The 17,049-nt window shown below is 44.2% G+C and overlaps 2 protein-coding genes across 2 annotated transcripts; both read left to right on the forward strand.

The window, feature by feature from the left end:
• The first annotated feature begins 185 nt into the window (after positions 1-185).
• On the forward strand, positions 186-1,604 carry FAM32A (family with sequence similarity 32 member A). Its single transcript, XM_054650123.2, has 4 exons — positions 186-339; positions 461-599; positions 684-737; positions 893-1,604. Exons 1-4 carry the CDS (start codon positions 263-265, stop codon positions 959-961), a joined length of 339 nt encoding a protein of 112 aa, XP_054506098.1. The 5' UTR covers positions 186-262; the 3' UTR covers positions 962-1,604.
• A 408-nt stretch (positions 1,605-2,012) lies between these two features.
• Positions 2,013-11,185, forward strand: AP1M1 (adaptor related protein complex 1 subunit mu 1). Its single transcript, XM_054650105.2, has 12 exons — positions 2,013-2,172; positions 2,637-2,793; positions 3,170-3,237; positions 3,745-3,875; positions 4,008-4,155; positions 4,537-4,663; positions 5,354-5,496; positions 6,400-6,471; positions 6,740-6,898; positions 7,527-7,652; positions 7,850-7,925; positions 9,044-11,185. The coding sequence occupies exons 1-12, from the start codon at positions 2,131-2,133 to the stop codon at positions 9,064-9,066; spliced, it is 1,272 nt and encodes a 423-aa protein (XP_054506080.1). The 5' UTR covers positions 2,013-2,130; the 3' UTR covers positions 9,067-11,185.
• Positions 11,186-17,049: the final 5,864 nt, after the last annotated feature.

Consider the following 17,049-nt stretch of genomic DNA (forward strand, 5'->3'; position numbering starts at 1 on the left):
CTCACGGAGGGGCCGGTTCCCCTCATGGAGGTGCAAGGTGGCTCATGGCAGCCCCGGTCCCCCTCACGGAGGTGCAAGGTGGCTCACGGCAGCCCCGGTCCCCCTCACGGAGGGGCCGGTTCCCCTCACGGAGGTGCAAGGCGGCTCACGGCAGCTCCGGTTCCCTTCACGGAGCGGCCGGGCGGGGCTCGAGCGCGGCTCCCGGCCCCGGCCGCGCCGTTGCGGCGGTGCCGGTAGAGGGCGCGGGCGCGGCCGTTCCGCCATGGCGGATTACGAGGCGGTGCAGCGCGGCCCGCTGCGGCTGAAGGGCAGCGGCGGGGCCCTGGGGGCCGGCAAGCGGTGAGGGGCGATGGGGGGAAGCGGGGGAGAACGGGGGGCGGTGAGGAGGGGCCGGGAGAACTGGGGGCGAAGAGGGGACATACAGCCCCGGGGCTGAGCGCTGACCGGGCGCTCCCCGCAGGAAGAAGAAGAAGGCGAAAGACAAGGCCCAGATCCTGGAGCAGATCGTGAGCAGCAAGAAGCAGGAGGAGGAGAAGAAGCGCGGGCTGGACAAGCGGACCCCGGCGCAGGTGGCCTACGAGAAGATGCAGGAGAAGCGGGTAAGGCTTTAAAAACCCCCGTGAACCCCGGGGTGCGGCCGCTGAGGGGGCTGCGAGTAACCGGCCCTTCTGTGTCTCCTACAGCAAATGGAGCGGATCCTGAAGAAAGCATCGAAAACCCACAAGCAGCGAGTGGAGGTGAGCAAAACCATCCCGAGTTCCTCAGGCCAGCGTGTTTATTGTTGGGCTGAAGGAGCTGTTCCGCCTTGTCAAAGGCAAGCCGGGACGTAGGGGAGGTTGTGGTTCAGCTTGGTAATGTCAGCACCCGTTTTCTGTCTCTTTTCCTCCCCCAGGACTTCAACAGGCACTTGGATACTCTGACTGAGCATTACGACATTCCCAAAGTCAGCTGGACTAAATGACCGGGCTGCTTTTCACGGCTCTGGAGCTGGACTTGTGTTTTGTCAATCAAGCAGGGTTGCCGTGTAAATCTTTTCTCCATATTGTCTAATACATCATTTGAGCTTTTATGACTTTATACTGTCTTATTTTATAGACTTGTTTTTTCAAACCAAACATGCAACAATGTCTCCTCTGGGCTGAGGAGCTCTGGTTTACGTCGATGCAGAGGGCTGGTTTTTCTTAGTGTTTATAGTGAGATTAAGGCCAAAACTAATTGCTGGGAGCCAGATGGAAAACATTCCTTTATTTCTTTGGTTCTAACAGTTCTCCCTCTTTGAGGTGAAGAGTCTGACAGGCTCACATTATTTAAGTTTCTCTATTAAGTTATGTGAATTGTGTAATTAACTATCTATCAAGTTCTGTCAGAGGCCACATTGCAAAATGTGAAATATGTAAAATTGTTTTACCGAAGGATATTCTTTGATATTTGATCTTTGTATACTTTCAAGCCTAACCAGCAAGAAGGGAGGTTTAATCCATGGAATAGAGAGCAGCCAACAAGCTCTGAGTGATGTCCAAGTTTTGATAGCTGATGTGCTGGATTTCTGGGATCCCACCGAGCATCCAGGCTTGTGCAACTCTGAAATAAATAATCAGCGTGTCTCTCGAGTGTGTAATTACTGGCTTGCTGTGCACCGGGTCCTCAATTCGATTTTTGTGGAAAACAGAATCATTTCTATCTTGAGTATCAACAGCATCATTTCTATCTTGAGCTCTCTCAGAGGGGTCTGCTGCAACTTGTAAATTCGATGTAATTTATTAAAACGCTGCTTTCATCCCTTTTTTTGGTGTGCTGATAAACGCATGAAATGGGGAGTGTGGAGTTCGATCCTTACCCCTGCAGGGATGACATGTATAATAACGTTCCAACTCCTAAGGCGCCGCTAAAACCGGGATATTGCTTTTAACCCGAATGACGTTCCGAGCCCTGGTGCTCAGCGCGTGGCCGAGCTCCACCTCACCCTGGGCGGGCCCCGGGGCCGTCCCAGCACTACCGGGACTCTTTAACGTGGCCGTTCTCTCGCGGTGTCCCTCCGCCGCCCGGCGCGTATCGCTGCGCGCGGCCCGTGCCGTCACTTCCCGCGGAAGCGGAAGCGGAAGGCGCGCGGGACGCGGCCCGGCCGGGGCGATGTCGGCCAGCGCCGTCTATGTGCTGGACCTGAAGGGGAAGGTGAGGCCCGGAGCCGAGCGGGGGTTCCGCTGCTCCTGGGAGGGCTGCGGGGGTTCCGATTCCCGGGCTGCCAGCCCCGGGTTAGCCCGGCGGGCACAGGGGAGTGTGGCCTGTAGCCCCTCGCCTGTAGGGGTGTTGGGCGAGGCGGCATCCCCGGCTAATTCATCTCTGCCGGTGTTTTGCCTCAGAGCAGTTGCGTGTTTTCCTATCCTAAAATCGTTGTGAGAGTGTGAGCAGGAATAGGGGAAGGTCTGGGAAATATTCATACATGACTTTGCACTTAAATGTTGGTATTCGCGTTTTAATCGGCAGAGTATTTCAGCATTGTGGTTTGCACGTGTAAATGCAGGCAGGCTCGAGGGAAGTTGGATGATTTTACAGGGACCTTTCACGCATTTGTGTGTCTTGCATGAGAGCGTCCTCATGGAAGAGAAAAAAGAAGGATTTGGTTGCTTTCTTTGTAGGTTCTGATCTGTCGGAATTATCGTGGAGATGTGGACATGTCAGAGGTGGAACATTTTATGCCAATCCTTATGGAAAAGGAAGAAGAGGGGACACTTTCTCCTATCCTAGCACATGGGGGAGTTCGTTTCATGTGGATTAAACACAACAACCTGTATCGTATCCTTTGTGCTGCAGATGTGCTGACGTGCCAAGGGCTGCTGGTTTGGGTTTTTTAATGTCAAAATGCAAGCTGGAGAATGGGTGAAGTGGTACAAAAAGCCTATATTCAGTAAAGTTAGTTATATTAAATAAGGGCTTTTTCTGCTTTACTTAGTGTAATATGCACCAGCAGCAAAAGGTCCAGAAAAGTTTTAATTTTACCCTAATTAATGACTTCCTGAATGTTTATCTTTATATCTCTTTAGATCATATCTACTGTTAAGTAGTTAATGCATAATTCCTCTAGGCAACTCTATTTGCCTAAAATTAGGCTTTTTAAAATGCACTTAGTAAACTTTTTTTAAAATGCACATTCCTGAACATCCTTCATCAGTTGTTGCAACTTCTAAGAAAAATGCTTGTGTATCACTGGTGTTTTCATTTTTATATAAAGTAGTTCAGGTGAGTATAATTCAAAAGTAACATTTGTGTTCTGTCTAGATAGAAGCGCACAGAGCTTTCACATTTTTAAAGAACTTCAACAATAGCGTTTTTACTTGATATTTGAGTGTTTTTTAGAACTACCTAATAAGGGCACTGATGTTTTGTAGCTGTGTAGGCAGAGGATGGGGCACAGTGCTGTAATAGTTACACAAGAGCTGAGCACCTGGAGGAGATTGTGAATTGGTGCATGAACCAAACACAGATCCTGTGCTTGGTTCATCTGTACCTGTTGAGAAAAATACTTTCTCCAGAATAAATATTTTTCATAATAGTTTCTTCTAGGATTCTCTGTATGTGTTTTAATTGTGGTGGTTTCCTGGGGCTGATCTGAGCAGAATGCTGTTTGGGAAGGAAGGGGTTGGAACTTTACAAGATTATTATTTTAGATGCAGGAATTCCTTCTGCATGTGCTGTGCTGCCTCAGTTAATGTCCTTCTCCCTCTCCCTCTTCTTGTTGCATTTCAGGTTTTTTCTGAATATTTCAAGGAGTTGGAAGAAGAGAGCATTAGGGATAATTTTGTTATTATTTATGAGTTGTTAGATGAGCTTATGGATTTTGGTTATCCCCAAACCACTGATAGTAAAATTTTACAAGAGTAAGTATCACTGAACAGTAACAAAGGAATGTTTTGACCCTTTTTTCATAGGCAGACAAATGTTTCAATGTGTTCTAATTATCAAAAACATTAATGTTCTTATTTTTCCATGCCAATTCTCTGGTTGTGAAGGTACATCACTCAGGAAGGCCACAAACTTGAAACTGGAGCCCCACGCCCGCCTGCCACTGTTACAAACGCTGTTTCATGGAGATCAGAAGGGATAAAATACAGGAAAAACGAGGTGTTCCTGGATGTCATAGAGTCAGTTAACCTTTTGGTGGGTGCCTTGTAGTTTAGGTTTTGTGTGAGAATTGTAGGAGGAAGTGTTAAAAAAGGCTTTTTGTGTGAAAACCTGCAATAGAAAGTCTGACTGTGGAGGGTGGGCTGTGACACTCAAAGCAATGTCATCATTAAGTTCCCCCAAGGAAATCCAGTACAAATACTGCTTTAATTGTGTGTACTGCTGATTTTTGGATGTGTCCTTTGATCCTCTGTCTGTGCTGCTTGACGTCCCTGATTTAATTCACTCTACTGGATTAAATCTTCATAAGAAACACATCCAAGAAATCCCAGGGTAGAGGGATGGGGTGGGAGTGTTTCTGGATGTCACAAGGTCCCCCATCAGAGATGTCTTACCTTCCTCTTCCTCTTTCTCCAGGTCAGTGCCAACGGGAACGTGTTACGGAGTGAGATAGTTGGATCCATTAAAATGAGAGTTTTCCTCTCGGGAATGCCAGAGCTGCGCCTTGGGCTGAATGACAAAGTTCTCTTTGATAACACAGGCCGTGAGTGTTAGCACCATAATCATCACAGATGCTGTCTGGAGTCTTGAGGTTTGGGATCACAGAATCATGGAGGTTGGAAAAGCTCTCTGAAATCACAAGGTCCAACTGCTGAGCAGCACCACTGTGTTCAGCACTAAGCCATGTCCTCAAGTGCCACATCCACAGGCCTTCTGAGCACTTCCAGGGGTGGTGACCCCACCAGTGCCCTGGGCAGCCTGTGCCAATGCATGGCCATCCTTTCAGTGAAGAAATGTTCCTAAAATATAACCTAAACCTCCAGTGGCACAACCTGAGGCCATTTCCTCTTGTCCTGAACTGAGTTGCCTGGGAGCAGAGCCTGACGCTCCCCAGCTCCATCCTCCTGTCAGGGAGTTGTGGAGAATGAGAAGTCTCCCCCTGAACCTGCTTTGCTCCAGGCTGAGTCCCCCCAGCTCCCTCAGCTGCTCCTTGTGCTCCAGCCCCTTCCCCAGCTCCGTTTCCTTTTCTGGACACACTCCAGCCCCTCAATGTTGTTGTGGAGGGTCCAAAACTGATCACAGGATTCTAGGTGCCTCAGCAGTGCCCAGCACTGGGGGACAGCCACTGCCCTGATCCTAGGAATTGGCTGAAAGGAAGGAATCTCAGCAGGCAGCAGCTCTGCTCTGGTGAGATTTGGGCCGTGGCTTGTGTGACCTGTGTGTTTTCTGCTAGGTGGGAAAAGTAAATCAGTAGAACTGGAAGATGTGAAGTTCCACCAGTGTGTCCGTCTGTCTCGCTTTGAGAACGACCGGACCATCTCCTTCATCCCACCCGATGGAGAGTTTGAGCTCATGTCCTATCGCCTCAACACCCACGTGAGTCTGGATCTCTGCTTTTTAAAATGAGAATGGCTTAGATTGTAGCCACAAGAGCTTTCCCTTCTTTTTTTTTTTTCCTCTTAAAACATGGGCAGCACATGGGGTTTTTGGGTCAACTGTTAATAGCAAAACTTGGTGCTCACTCTTTCTGGAGGAAGAAGGAAGTTTAGATTTCACTTAGCAATAAATCTCTGGATTTTCAACTGCTGTTGAAACCTATTTTTGAAATACTGTGTTTTTAATCTAACTACACAATGTCAGTGTAACAATTAATTGTGCTTGTTAACAACAGTATTTATGCCACTTAGTTTGAGTGGAGTATGCCAGCCATGGTGATAAAGAAAAGTCAAAAAATTCAATCTAGACAAGGTCTATAGCAAAGAAATAGTTCAGTCCCTAGTATGTAAAACTATCAAATATTTTCTGATGCAAGTGTTTGTTATTAGGGATTAATCTGAGACATATATTTTTAAGCCTATAATTCTTGTACATTTGATATATATGTATACCAAATGTACAAGAATTATAGGCTTAAATACACATAAATACACATAAATACACATAAATACACATATATACACATATATACACATATATACACATATATACACATATATACACATATATACACATATATACACATATATACACATATATACACATATATACACATATATACACATATATACATATATATATATATATACACATTCTTGATATATCAGTGCTTGCTCACCTGTATAATTATTTCTTTAAAAACCACAATTCTGTCATTTTGAATACCCCAGGCTGCATTTTCTTTGTGGTTCACATATTGAGTGGAGTATTAAGGGAAAGCAACATTTTGGTGCCTCTGTCAGAGTAAAAACTCAGAGCTGTGATGTGTTTTCCCACCACCAGGTCAAGCCCCTGATCTGGATTGAATCTGTGATTGAGAAACATTCCCACAGCCGCATCGAGTACATGATCAAGGTCAGACATCCTTTCATAATTATGGCTAATTTTAGTCTTCTTTTGTTTGTTTTCAAAGCTTGTACATTTTTGTACAAGTATTCAGCATTTCTGTGGGGCTGAGACACCTTTGAAGACTTCATTTGTCAGTTATGATCTCAGTTCCAGTTCTGGTTCTCAGGACAGGTTGGGGTGGAGGGGAGCTGAGTGTCTCACAGCTCTCTGAGCTCACCAGCATCATGGAAATACTTAAACTCTGCTTTTCTGCTTTATTGTTTTTCTTTTTTAGGCAAAGAGTCAATTTAAGCGTAGATCAACTGCCAACAATGTGGAGATTCACATCCCAGTTCCAAATGATGCAGACTCGCCAAAGTTTAAAACCACTGTTGGAAGTGTCAAATGGGTTCCAGAGAACAGTGAAATTGTCTGGTCCATTAAATCTTTTCCAGTAAGTGTTATTTTTTTTACTCTTACCACCAAAGATTGTAATAATTACTTAACACTAAGAATTCCATTCACATTTAAACTCTGCCTAAAGCAAATCCTGTCGGTATCAGACAATAGCAGTGGACTCTTCTTCCTTTTCCATGGATGGAAGTTTGGAACTTGCTAATAGCTGTTGTTTATATTTGTTTCACTTGGACATTTTTTCAGAACCCGGGCAGAGAGCAGATTTTTGAGTGCTGTCTCTGGGTGGTGCAATCCTTGGCCTGGCTTTAGCAGCAGCTGCTTGAGTTTTGTCAGGCTCTACTTCTTGGGTGGTTCCACGAGCATGAGCTCTGTCCACTGCTAATGATGTGATAGTGCAGCTGTGTGTCACTATTTAATCAGAATTTTTGAGTATGAGGCTGGAAGAAAATGAATTATGCCTCAGGCTGGATCTGCTTTGTTTTTTTTTTTAAAGGATTTTTAAAATAAAAATACATCTCACTTTGAAGCCCTGGAGAAGAGCTGGAATAAATAAATAGTCAAGTTCAGCAGTTTGGTGTTAAGAAAACTACTTGGATCATTGCAAGTTTTTTATTATTTTTTTTTTGTTTCAAGAAAAAAAAAAAACAATTGTCCCTTTTGGATAGGGTGGAAAAGAATACCTGATGAGAGCTCACTTTGGACTTCCAAGTGTTGAAGCTGAAGACAAGGAAGGAAAACCTCCCATTAGTGTAAAGTTTGAGATTCCCTATTTCACCACTTCAGGAATCCAGGTCAGTGTTTGAAAACAGAAATGCTGATAAATTCACATGCTGGGCTCCAACACATGAGGTGTTTTTCCATCTTGATGATTCCTGTTCAAGACAGATTTTTACCCATAAAAGGGTCGGGTTTTTTGCTTTTCATTTTTGCTAAATGCTGCTTTGTCAGCATGGGAGGCTTTAAATCTTACAGATCTTTTTTTTTCCAGGTTCGTTACTTAAAGATAATTGAGAAGAGTGGCTACCAGGCCTTGCCCTGGGTGAGGTACATCACCCAGAATGGAGGTGAGAGGAGGGGAATATTTTGTTTCTCCAGAGCACACCTACAAAGTGAAGCTCCTGTTTATGAGTATGAAACTATCTGGTTTAGATACACAGGAAATTAAACTACACTGTTTCTTTTCTAGTCCCCTTTTTGGTGTGGTAATGAAAGACCCAATGGGGTAGAGTGGTAATGCTGTTCAAGTGTTTTCTACTTGAGCTGGAATTTGGGAAATTTAAAAACAAAGATGTCATTAGCAGTGTGCTCACACACACCATTCTGCCAGCTTTAACATGTGTAAGACACTGTCTAGTACAAAATACTGGATTTTGAGCAAGCAAAAATGGTAGGGTTTGATTTGTGTTGGGGTTTTTATTTTATAGAATTGAAAAATCCCAAACTGGTTTGGGTGGGAAGGGGCCTTAAAGCTCATCTTGTTCCACCCCTGCCATGGCAGGGACACCTCCCACAGCCCCAGGGGCTCCCAGCCCTGTCCCTGTCCCTGGGACACTCCTGGGATCCAGGGGCAGCCCCAGCTGCTCCCAGCCCTGTCCCTGTCCCTGGGACACTCCTGCATCCAGGGGCAGCCCCAGCTGCTCCCAGCCCTGTCCCTGTCCCTGTCACACTCCTGCATCCAGGGGCAGCCCCAGCTGCTCCCAGCCCTGTCCCTGTCCCTGTCCCTGGGACACTCCTGGGATCCAGGGGCAGCCCCAGCTGCTCCCAGCCCTGTCCCTGTCCCTGGGACATTCCTGGATCCAGGGGCAGCCCCAGCTGCTCCCAGCCCTGTCCCTGGGACATTCCTGGATCCAGGGGCAGCCCCAGCTGCTCCCAGCCCTGTCCCTGTCCCTGGGACACTCCTGGATCCAGGGGCAGCCCCAGCTGCTCTGGGCACCTGTGCCAGGCCCTCACCCCCTGCACAGGAGGAATTTATTCCTCATATCCCATCCAACCCTTCCCTATTCAGTTGAAGGCTACTCCCCCTCTCAGTGTTTTATTGATATTTGCATCCTCTTTTATTAATATCTATTAACACAAGAAGCTATTTTATCACTTTATCCCACCTCGCTGCTCTGTTTTACTCCTTTGAATGAGACAAATCACTAAAATTGGGTTTTTGTTGGTTTTTTTTTCCCCTTTTCAGACTACCAGCTCCGAACACAGTAAAACACCTCACAGGCACCACAGCCACCAAACCTTCAGGCCTAGAATTCATGTGCAGAAGCTTCTGTGGTCCTGAGAGCTGTGAATGTTGTTGCCAAGGCTCTCGTTTCTGCAATCTTGGATTGACAGAAGAAAGATTGGGAATTTATTGATTTCAATAATGTGTTTGAGCTTTTGAACCATTAGTATTGATTGTGTGAATATTTATTTCATTCTTAGAACGTGCTGATCTTGCTGCTAAATGCTAATTACATTAGGAGTAGCAGTTACATTGAGGAGCCAGGAATCCAGAATGAACCTTGGGAATGTCTTGTGGATGCCTTGTCAGTTCCAGTTGCAGAGTTTCTAGTATTTGTATTTTAGGATCCCTAAAGACATTGGCAGCATTATGCTACAAATTAGGGAGATGATTGTGCAATTAAATGACTGCTGAACACTTCCTTGTATTTAGCCCAAGGTATTTTTTGGTTTTTTTTCTGGGCATTTGGGTGCCTTAACTCATTCATAGCTCTGTTAACTTAAAAAAAAAAAAATGCAGAACATGAGTTGAAATTATCTGAAGTCAAAAAATACTATTAGCTTTTTTTTTGCATGGTTTCAAAGGAATTAATCTGAGAGAACAGCTTCAAGTGAAAGGTTTGGAAGCAGAAATAGGGGTTTGTTAAAGCCTGAGTTAACTGAGAACAGGAGTAAATGCCTGTGGGAGAGCCTCTGGAAGCAGGATTGCTGCCTCCAGTCAGTGAAAATGCAGGTGAGAGTTCCAACCTTGAGACACCCCAGGGCCTGGAAACCCTCTGCCAACTGACCAGTATTTGCTTTTTCAAATTTCTGTTCATCCAACAAGTTCCCAATTGTCCTATGTAGGCACCAAGCCTTAGTTTAGGTATTAAAAGACCAAAACCCTTCTAGAGGTAATGGAGACCAAAACCCTTCTAGAGGTAATGGAATTTGGTAGGAAGATTGGGTGTTCATGATTATTTTTCCAGATAATAGTAATATACTCCAAGCTCTTCCTGGAAGTTACTGTATAAGAAGAGGCCCACAAAAACACAGTTGCCATCTTTCTTCCAGCTTGCCTTTGGTGTTAATTTAGGGCAAATACTTCCCCTTTTTTGCTATAGTTTGCTAGAATTGTTTCACTTCATTTGCCCTAAGGAGAGATGTTTTCTCTCTGTCTTTTCCGTTTGTAAGCAGCTGTTACTGTATCTTCCTGGCAGAATGAATAACACTTTGCAATGTTATTCTTAAAGGTATTATTTTTTTTTTTACATGCCATTTCATTTTTTTTTTTCTCAGAAGCTACAACTGGCATGGGTGTACATAGTTCTTTTGGGTTTTGGTGAGGTTTATTTTTTTTTTTTTCAGGAAAATTGTGACGGTTATCAGTATTTTCTTTACACAACTTTTAGGCTGTTTTAGCTTGAATTTAGTACTCCTGAGAGGTGCTAAACTTCCACCATCAAAATCTAAATATGTCTGCAGATGTGATGTAACAATACACTATGTGCAAAATTCTCCACTGGTGGGAGAGTCCAGGAGCGTCCACAAAGAGTGAGAAGGCATTTCAGTCACTGTCCTCACTGAATCCTTGTAGACTCTACTTAGATACACCTGTGTGTAAATTAGCCAAAAACCAGCTCAACTCCCCCCAGGCTGCAGCTGCTGTGACATCACAGAAGATCTGCCTCAGGAAATCCAATGTCTGGTGGTGTTTGGCAACAACCACAGCCCCAGTTTTTGGCAACCCTGGGTGTGGACAGGTGTATTCTGACTCTGTTTGTCACCCAAAAAAAGCTTGGTGTTGAAACAGAATCATCTTGTTCGAGATTTCAGTTCCACTGCTCATTTTCATCTGAACAATTAAGCTTATGACTGGACTAAAACTTTTTATATTAAAACTGTAGCTGGTTGACAAATCACTTTCTGCTGACTTTATTTTTCCAAGTGTTTGCTCTGATTATGCCTGTAAAATGTGACTCTCCATCTTTGTTCTCCTCTTGGAGTTTGGATCTTGTGGACCAGAACCATGTTTTCTTCTGTTTTGTTGCAGTTTGACTGTTTTGATGATGGGGCATCATCCATGCTTGTCCAGAAGGTAATAAAGGCAGAAAGTCCTCTTTGAGTCAGTTGTACTTTGCCTGATTCTTTTTCACTTGGATCTACACCAGGTAGATCTCAGAGTATGCTCAACTCTTATAATGTGAGGCCTGGATAAGTGGAACAGAATTTTATAAAAGCAGGAAGTGCTGATTTTCCTGATTCAAAAAAAAAATCACTTTTCTATTCTCAGCAAAATCCACCCATGCACCATAAAATTGGTGCTCAGAAATCAAAATTCCCCCTTCTCATCCACTCGTTGGTACAATGTGGGTGCCCAGGCAGAAAGACAAAACCAAGGGATGTTATTGCAGCCCTTGATCTCCTCCAGGGAGGGCAGGTTTGGGTGGGACACTGAGAAGAAACTTCCCTGGATCCCTGGAAGTGTCCAAGGCCAGGCTGGACAGGGCTGGAGCAGCCTGGGACAGTGGAGGCTGCCCCATTTGGAATGGGATGGGCTGTAATATTCCAATACAAACTACTCCAGGATCCTATGAGGAATTTTGTTCTTAGAGCAACTGCTAAATCTTTATCTCGCTGAACTTCATTCTCTGCTTAATGTGGTCAATATCTTGGTTTGCCACCCTGTTCTAGGTAAGTCCCTAATACAAAAGACCTTTAAAAGCCAATTTACATGTTTGAAAGCCTGTGTTTTCAGCCTGCTGTGGTTTCATGGCTGTGTTGGGTATGAAATGCTGGAGATGCTCGCAGCAGAAACCTTCCCCGTCCCTCCCCAGACACGGAGCTGTCGCTGTGTCACGCTCAAACCGTGTCATTATCCTTGATTAGATAATTGTCTCTGCGGGTGCGTCAGCGGCGCTCCCCGTCCTGCAGCTGCATTTCCTGCAGTGGTGCGGGCGAACGAGAGCTGCAAATCCCTTGGTGCCCTGCCGGCAGATGGCAGCCCGAGCTCGCCGCTCCCAGTATGGACCAGTACGAGCCCTGCGAACGCCCAGTGCCCAACGAGCCTTGATTCGAAAGGCGCGGCTATTTCAGTGACTCTGAGTGCATTAACAACCACCCAAAACATGTAATTAAATTATTTTTTTTTTTAGCCTTATGCAGTGTGATGTTTTTGGAGTTGAGCAACTTCGCCACTTAGCTGGATAGTTTTAACATTCTTATTTCTTGCCTTTTTATTTTTTTTTCTCATGTGGCTGATGCTGGTTCTACTGCAAAGTGCAGGTGCCAGGGAAGGGAGGACCCGGTGCAGCACCACAGGAGCAGCTCCTCGTGGTTGTAACCCTGGTGCTGGGCATTGCCAGGTCGCAAATTAACCCTCAGCTGCTGGTCTGAAAGCTCCCATGTGATATAATATTAAAAAAAAAAAAAAAAAAGAGGACCTTTTCACCCCCACACACTTGATTAGCTCCAGAGAAAACTGGTTTTGTCTTGATAAATTAAGACAGAACCCGCTTCCTAATCAAGTCAAATGAGTTCCTTAGAAAAGTTTCATTCCACCTTGGTCTCCCAGCTGAAGAGTCTTCTGTTATGTGTTTTTAAGGTTTTCCTGCTCTTCCTCCTCTCTTGGCAACTTTTTCTGCTGGGATACTCTTTGGACTGCTTGTATTTGCTTCCCAATTCTAGTCTGAACTGGTTTTGTCTATAAAACATCCTCACACATAAAGAGAGATCATGAGACTTTATCTGGAGTGGATTTGCCTCTGGTTAGGAGATTGCACCTGTTTATTTCTGACTTTATTCTGTGAAAATAAAAAGGCTAAACCTTGGCACCTCTGTCTTTATCTTGTGCCAAAGGCAGTGTTGCAATATGTTCAGTGCTTTTTTTTCCCCTCTGTGGTTGACACCCACTGCTGTTTGTAATTTCAGCAGCGCTGGCATGGCGAGGGTTGATGGCCTTGCAGAAAACAGCATGAGAGAGCAAAGTCAAGGGACAATATGAATAATCTTAATTGCCACGGTAATTAACTATACAGCTATGTTATTTACATTACAGGAGAAGTCAAAACGGAAACAAACAATTGTAAAACTTTTTTTTTTCCACGGCGTTCTGCGCAGTTCAATGTGTTTTCTAAGCCGTGCCCTCCCTACTCACAGATAAAACTTGTTTCTCCTGTAGTTACAGCACGTTGTCTTGACTCAGCATTTGTTAAAGCACACTCACAGCTCACTGCAGGCAGATGCAGGAGATTCTCTCGTGTAGCTACTGCACATCAGGGAATTAGTGAAAACTCTGGGTCTTTGGGAGCTCCAGCACAGGGAGGACACAGACCTGTTGGAACAAGTCCAGAGGAGGCCACCAAAGATGATCAGAGGGATGAGGAAAGGCTGGGAGAACCCCAATTCCAAATCTTTGGGGTGGCCTAACTGTGACCTCCCGGTGTCTGACAGGAGCCCACAAGAAAGATGGAAAGAGACCATTCCCAAGAGCCTGGAGTGACAGGAGAAGGGGAAATGGCATCACACTGACAGAGAGAGCCTTTAGATTGGGTATTAGGAAAAAAAAATTGGTTTTGAGGGTGGTGAGGCCCTGGCAAAGGTTGTCCAGAGAATCTGCGGCTGCCCCATCCCTGGGAATATTCAAGACCAGGTTTGATGGGGCTTGGAGCAACCTGGTCTGGTGGAAGGTGTCCCTGCCCATGGCAGGGCATAGAACAAGGTGGGTTTTGAGGTCCTGGTGCATTTCCTGCATTGTGACTGTGACCTGCCAGGTTTGGCTGTGTGGGGATCAGGGTGAGGACCAGCAGTGTCATCGCTGCTCTGGGCAGCCCCACATCTGGCTCTGCTCCTTCACACCAGCTCCCAAAGAGAAAGAGGTAGGGATTGTTTTAGAGACAGGAGTTACAGCTAAACTCAGGTGTGTATTTGCTCTCCTGAAAATGAAGCAGTGCTGTTTTATCAGGATGTGTTCTAGTAAGTTCCCAAGAATTGGTGCAGCCATCTGAAACTGAGATCTTCCATAGCCCTGCAATATCCAAGCAAGATTAAATCCACTTTTCCACTCCAGCTGTTCCGCTGCTCTGCGATTGTTGACAAACTCATTAAACCAGAGGATTTGGATAATTTTAACATCAGAAATTATGCCCAGCTTATAACCTCTCTCTTTTCATCTCATTCCTTCTCCACACTGCATCTCTTTATGTCCATCTGCTAAGTCCTGCCCTGACAGCTGCAGCATTGCATCAATGAAACTTCATTTTGCTGTAGGTGGAATCACTCTGAGCTACTCTCAACAAATTGTGGACTGGATCACGGAGCCTCCAAGTTTGTTTGTGGGCTGATGGTCAAATAAATAAACAGAAACAGGCCTGAATCAAATGGTCAGCAACGTGAGGAACAAGACGCTCCTAGAGTCAGCGTGCTGGGCTCCAGCCCGTTCTGGAGAAAGTTTTGTGGGCTTAGTTCAAATCTTGGCTGTGGATTTGTACCTTGGATCAAAGTTTTGTTGCAGGCCCTTCTCCAATATAAAGCAAAGAAACATAAAACAACAAATATCTAGTGAAATCCAAACACAATCTGCTCTATGTTATGCTACAAAAATGAATGAACTCTGCCTCCCACCCACTCCCACTGTGACTTGCTGTGAATAAGCACCACTCAAAGGAAACCACTGCAAGGAGTTCTGCCTCTTTCCAGCAGGAATAACAATGGAGCAAGGCAGAATGCTGACCAGCTTTACCTCTGCTATTCCAGTTGGGCAGGTGTAGGTGAAGAGCAGTGGGGTGTTTAAAAGACCACTGGAAGGATTCACTCTTCACACTGAACTGAAGCCCAAATATTGAATAGATGGGCTTTATATTGAATTTTTATTATATTCATTTTATTTTTATATTTAAAATATATTTATGCTTTATTATTTCTGTATAATTTATTATTATACATAATTCTATATTTATATATATTTTATATATAAATTATATATAAATTATAAATTTATTATAAATTATTATTTATTATATATTTATATTTTAATATAATTTGTTATATTATGATAAGGCTTTAAATTTTTTTTCTATTAAGTTAGGAAAAGAAAAAAATTTTTAGGAAAAGAAAAAATTTTTAGGAAAAGAAAAAATTTTTCCATCCTTCTCAAGCAATGTCCTATACCTCATCTGAGAATTTCTTAGACCATCTGAGGCAGCAGGGTGGTTGCACCCCAGATTTCGAGGGATAGAAGAATATCTAGGGAAATCAGGTACATGGGATAAATGCATCCATTTGTCATTCATGGATCTTCAAGCCACTGGGTTTCAGGTCACTGATGCTCCTGTTGGATTTCAGGGAAGTCTTTGCAGAGTGATTCTTCATGGGCACCCTGGATTGCACTGATGAGAACTGGGTGCTGCTCCAAATCAGAAAGAGGGCAAATCTTGATCTGGGCTTTTTCATTTTAAGTAGTTAAAGAGGTCACAGAAGCTGCTGGCTCCTCCCCAGCAGAGCGTGAAGAATTCAACTGTCCCACCAAGTTCAGAAGCAAGCAGGGGCACTGGGTTTCCTGTAGTATCAAGATTTAGGGGGGTTTTACATAAACTGTGGCAAATATCTATTGGATAGTGAATATAGGAGATCTCAAATGTGTGTTAGAATCAGCCAGTTATGGAGAGGCAATACAGCACCCAAATTCAGGTGTGGTTTTATATTTTCAAGAAGTCCTTTCTTAAAACTCCCGGAATGGTGCTCCAAGCTCTACCTGTCACTGCTGCTGTCTGGCCAAGGAAATGGGACAAAACTGCACAGACAGGAAGGGTTTGAAGAAATTTCAGTGTAAAAGTTGAGGGGAAAAGCTTGAGGGAAAGGATAATGAAGGAGGGTTGTTCAGAAATGCTGACATCATAAACAAATGAAATCTGCTTTTTCATCTTCAAACACAAAAAAGCAGTCCATAAAGTTGAAAAGGAGCGTGTTTTAAATGGACAAAAAAATATTATTAGTGCAGAATTCCACCTTTGCTACTGCATTTGTTTAGAAAAGGACTTATCAGTCAAGCTTCAGAGGTAGGAACCTGCTGCTCCTTGAGCTGAGCTCTCCTCTGTGTTTCAGCCACCTCTAATTACTCCCTGACCAACAACGAGCACACGGCTGCAGAGCAAGTGTTTATTTTCTTGCTTGCTTATTTACTCCAACAAAAAAGCACGAGAAGAGAGGCTTCTGCGTGTGGTGGACTCTACAATTGTTCCAGTTTCCAAGAGGTCACAAGGGTGCCAGATAACATTAGCAGCTGAGCTCTGTGTTGTCCTGTTGTGCTATCAACAGGAAACATCTTTACCAGCACAGGAACTACAGCTTTGTAATTGGCCTGGTGCAAGAACATGACAGTGTTTTCTCATCCTATCAGGACTCGGATATTTTGGGAACTGGTATATAAAGCTTGCAGCACACAGTGTCTCTTGGACATTAGGAACAGGTTCATGGCAGAAATCAGTGTGCTTTGCTATTTTAGTAGTTGCTATAGTTGCAGCATGAATTTTCTTGCCCTGCGTGGTTCAGGATGGTATTTCGTTACAGTCCATATGTGTATTTTTATTATTTGAGTGCAGATGGACATGTTTAAAGGAATTAATGTGGTGATATAAGCCTTGTAAAGAAGCCTTTAGCATATAAACAACAAATCCATAAATCATATCAATGCAGGCCATGTTTAGCTTTCATTAAATACTCATAGACTTCTATGGTGCAAGATTGAGCTCTATCCAAGCAAATTTCAGATTCACTGGATGATAAAATGTTATATTTGGGCTCTGAAATGAGCAGCGTTCTGCATGATCCATGTGTTGAACAGAACAGCCCTTCTGCCTCACACAGTTAATGGCAAAAAAAGTGCAGTAACATCTATAACTAGTGTTAGATCAGAGCAAACAGTGCTTCAATGGAGCTGTAAAGAGCTCTTTTGGAAGGGGGCCAATACTGCAATTAATATTCTGTATGGAA

This window comes from Agelaius phoeniceus, chromosome 29, assembly GCF_051311805.1.
Source record: "Agelaius phoeniceus isolate bAgePho1 chromosome 29, bAgePho1.hap1, whole genome shotgun sequence".
Taxonomy (NCBI): Eukaryota; Metazoa; Chordata; class Aves; order Passeriformes; family Icteridae; genus Agelaius; species Agelaius phoeniceus.

Coding starts and splice junctions, on each gene's coding strand:
- FAM32A (XM_054650123.2), top strand. CDS start 263: ATGGCGGATTACGAGGCGGTGCAGCGCGGCCCGCTGCGGCTGAAGGGC. Junction 340..460: donor GCCCTGGGGGCCGGCAAGCG/GTGAGGGGCGAT, acceptor CGCTCCCCGCAG/GAAGAAGAAGAAGGCGAAAG. Junction 738..892: donor CCCACAAGCAGCGAGTGGAG/GTGAGCAAAACC, acceptor TTCCTCCCCCAG/GACTTCAACAGGCACTTGGA.
- AP1M1 (XM_054650105.2), top strand. CDS start 2,131: ATGTCGGCCAGCGCCGTCTATGTGCTGGACCTGAAGGGGAAG. Junction 6,899..7,526: donor GGTCCATTAAATCTTTTCCA/GTAAGTGTTATT, acceptor CCTTTTGGATAG/GGTGGAAAAGAATACCTGAT. Junction 7,653..7,849: donor TCACCACTTCAGGAATCCAG/GTCAGTGTTTGA, acceptor TTTTTTTTCCAG/GTTCGTTACTTAAAGATAAT.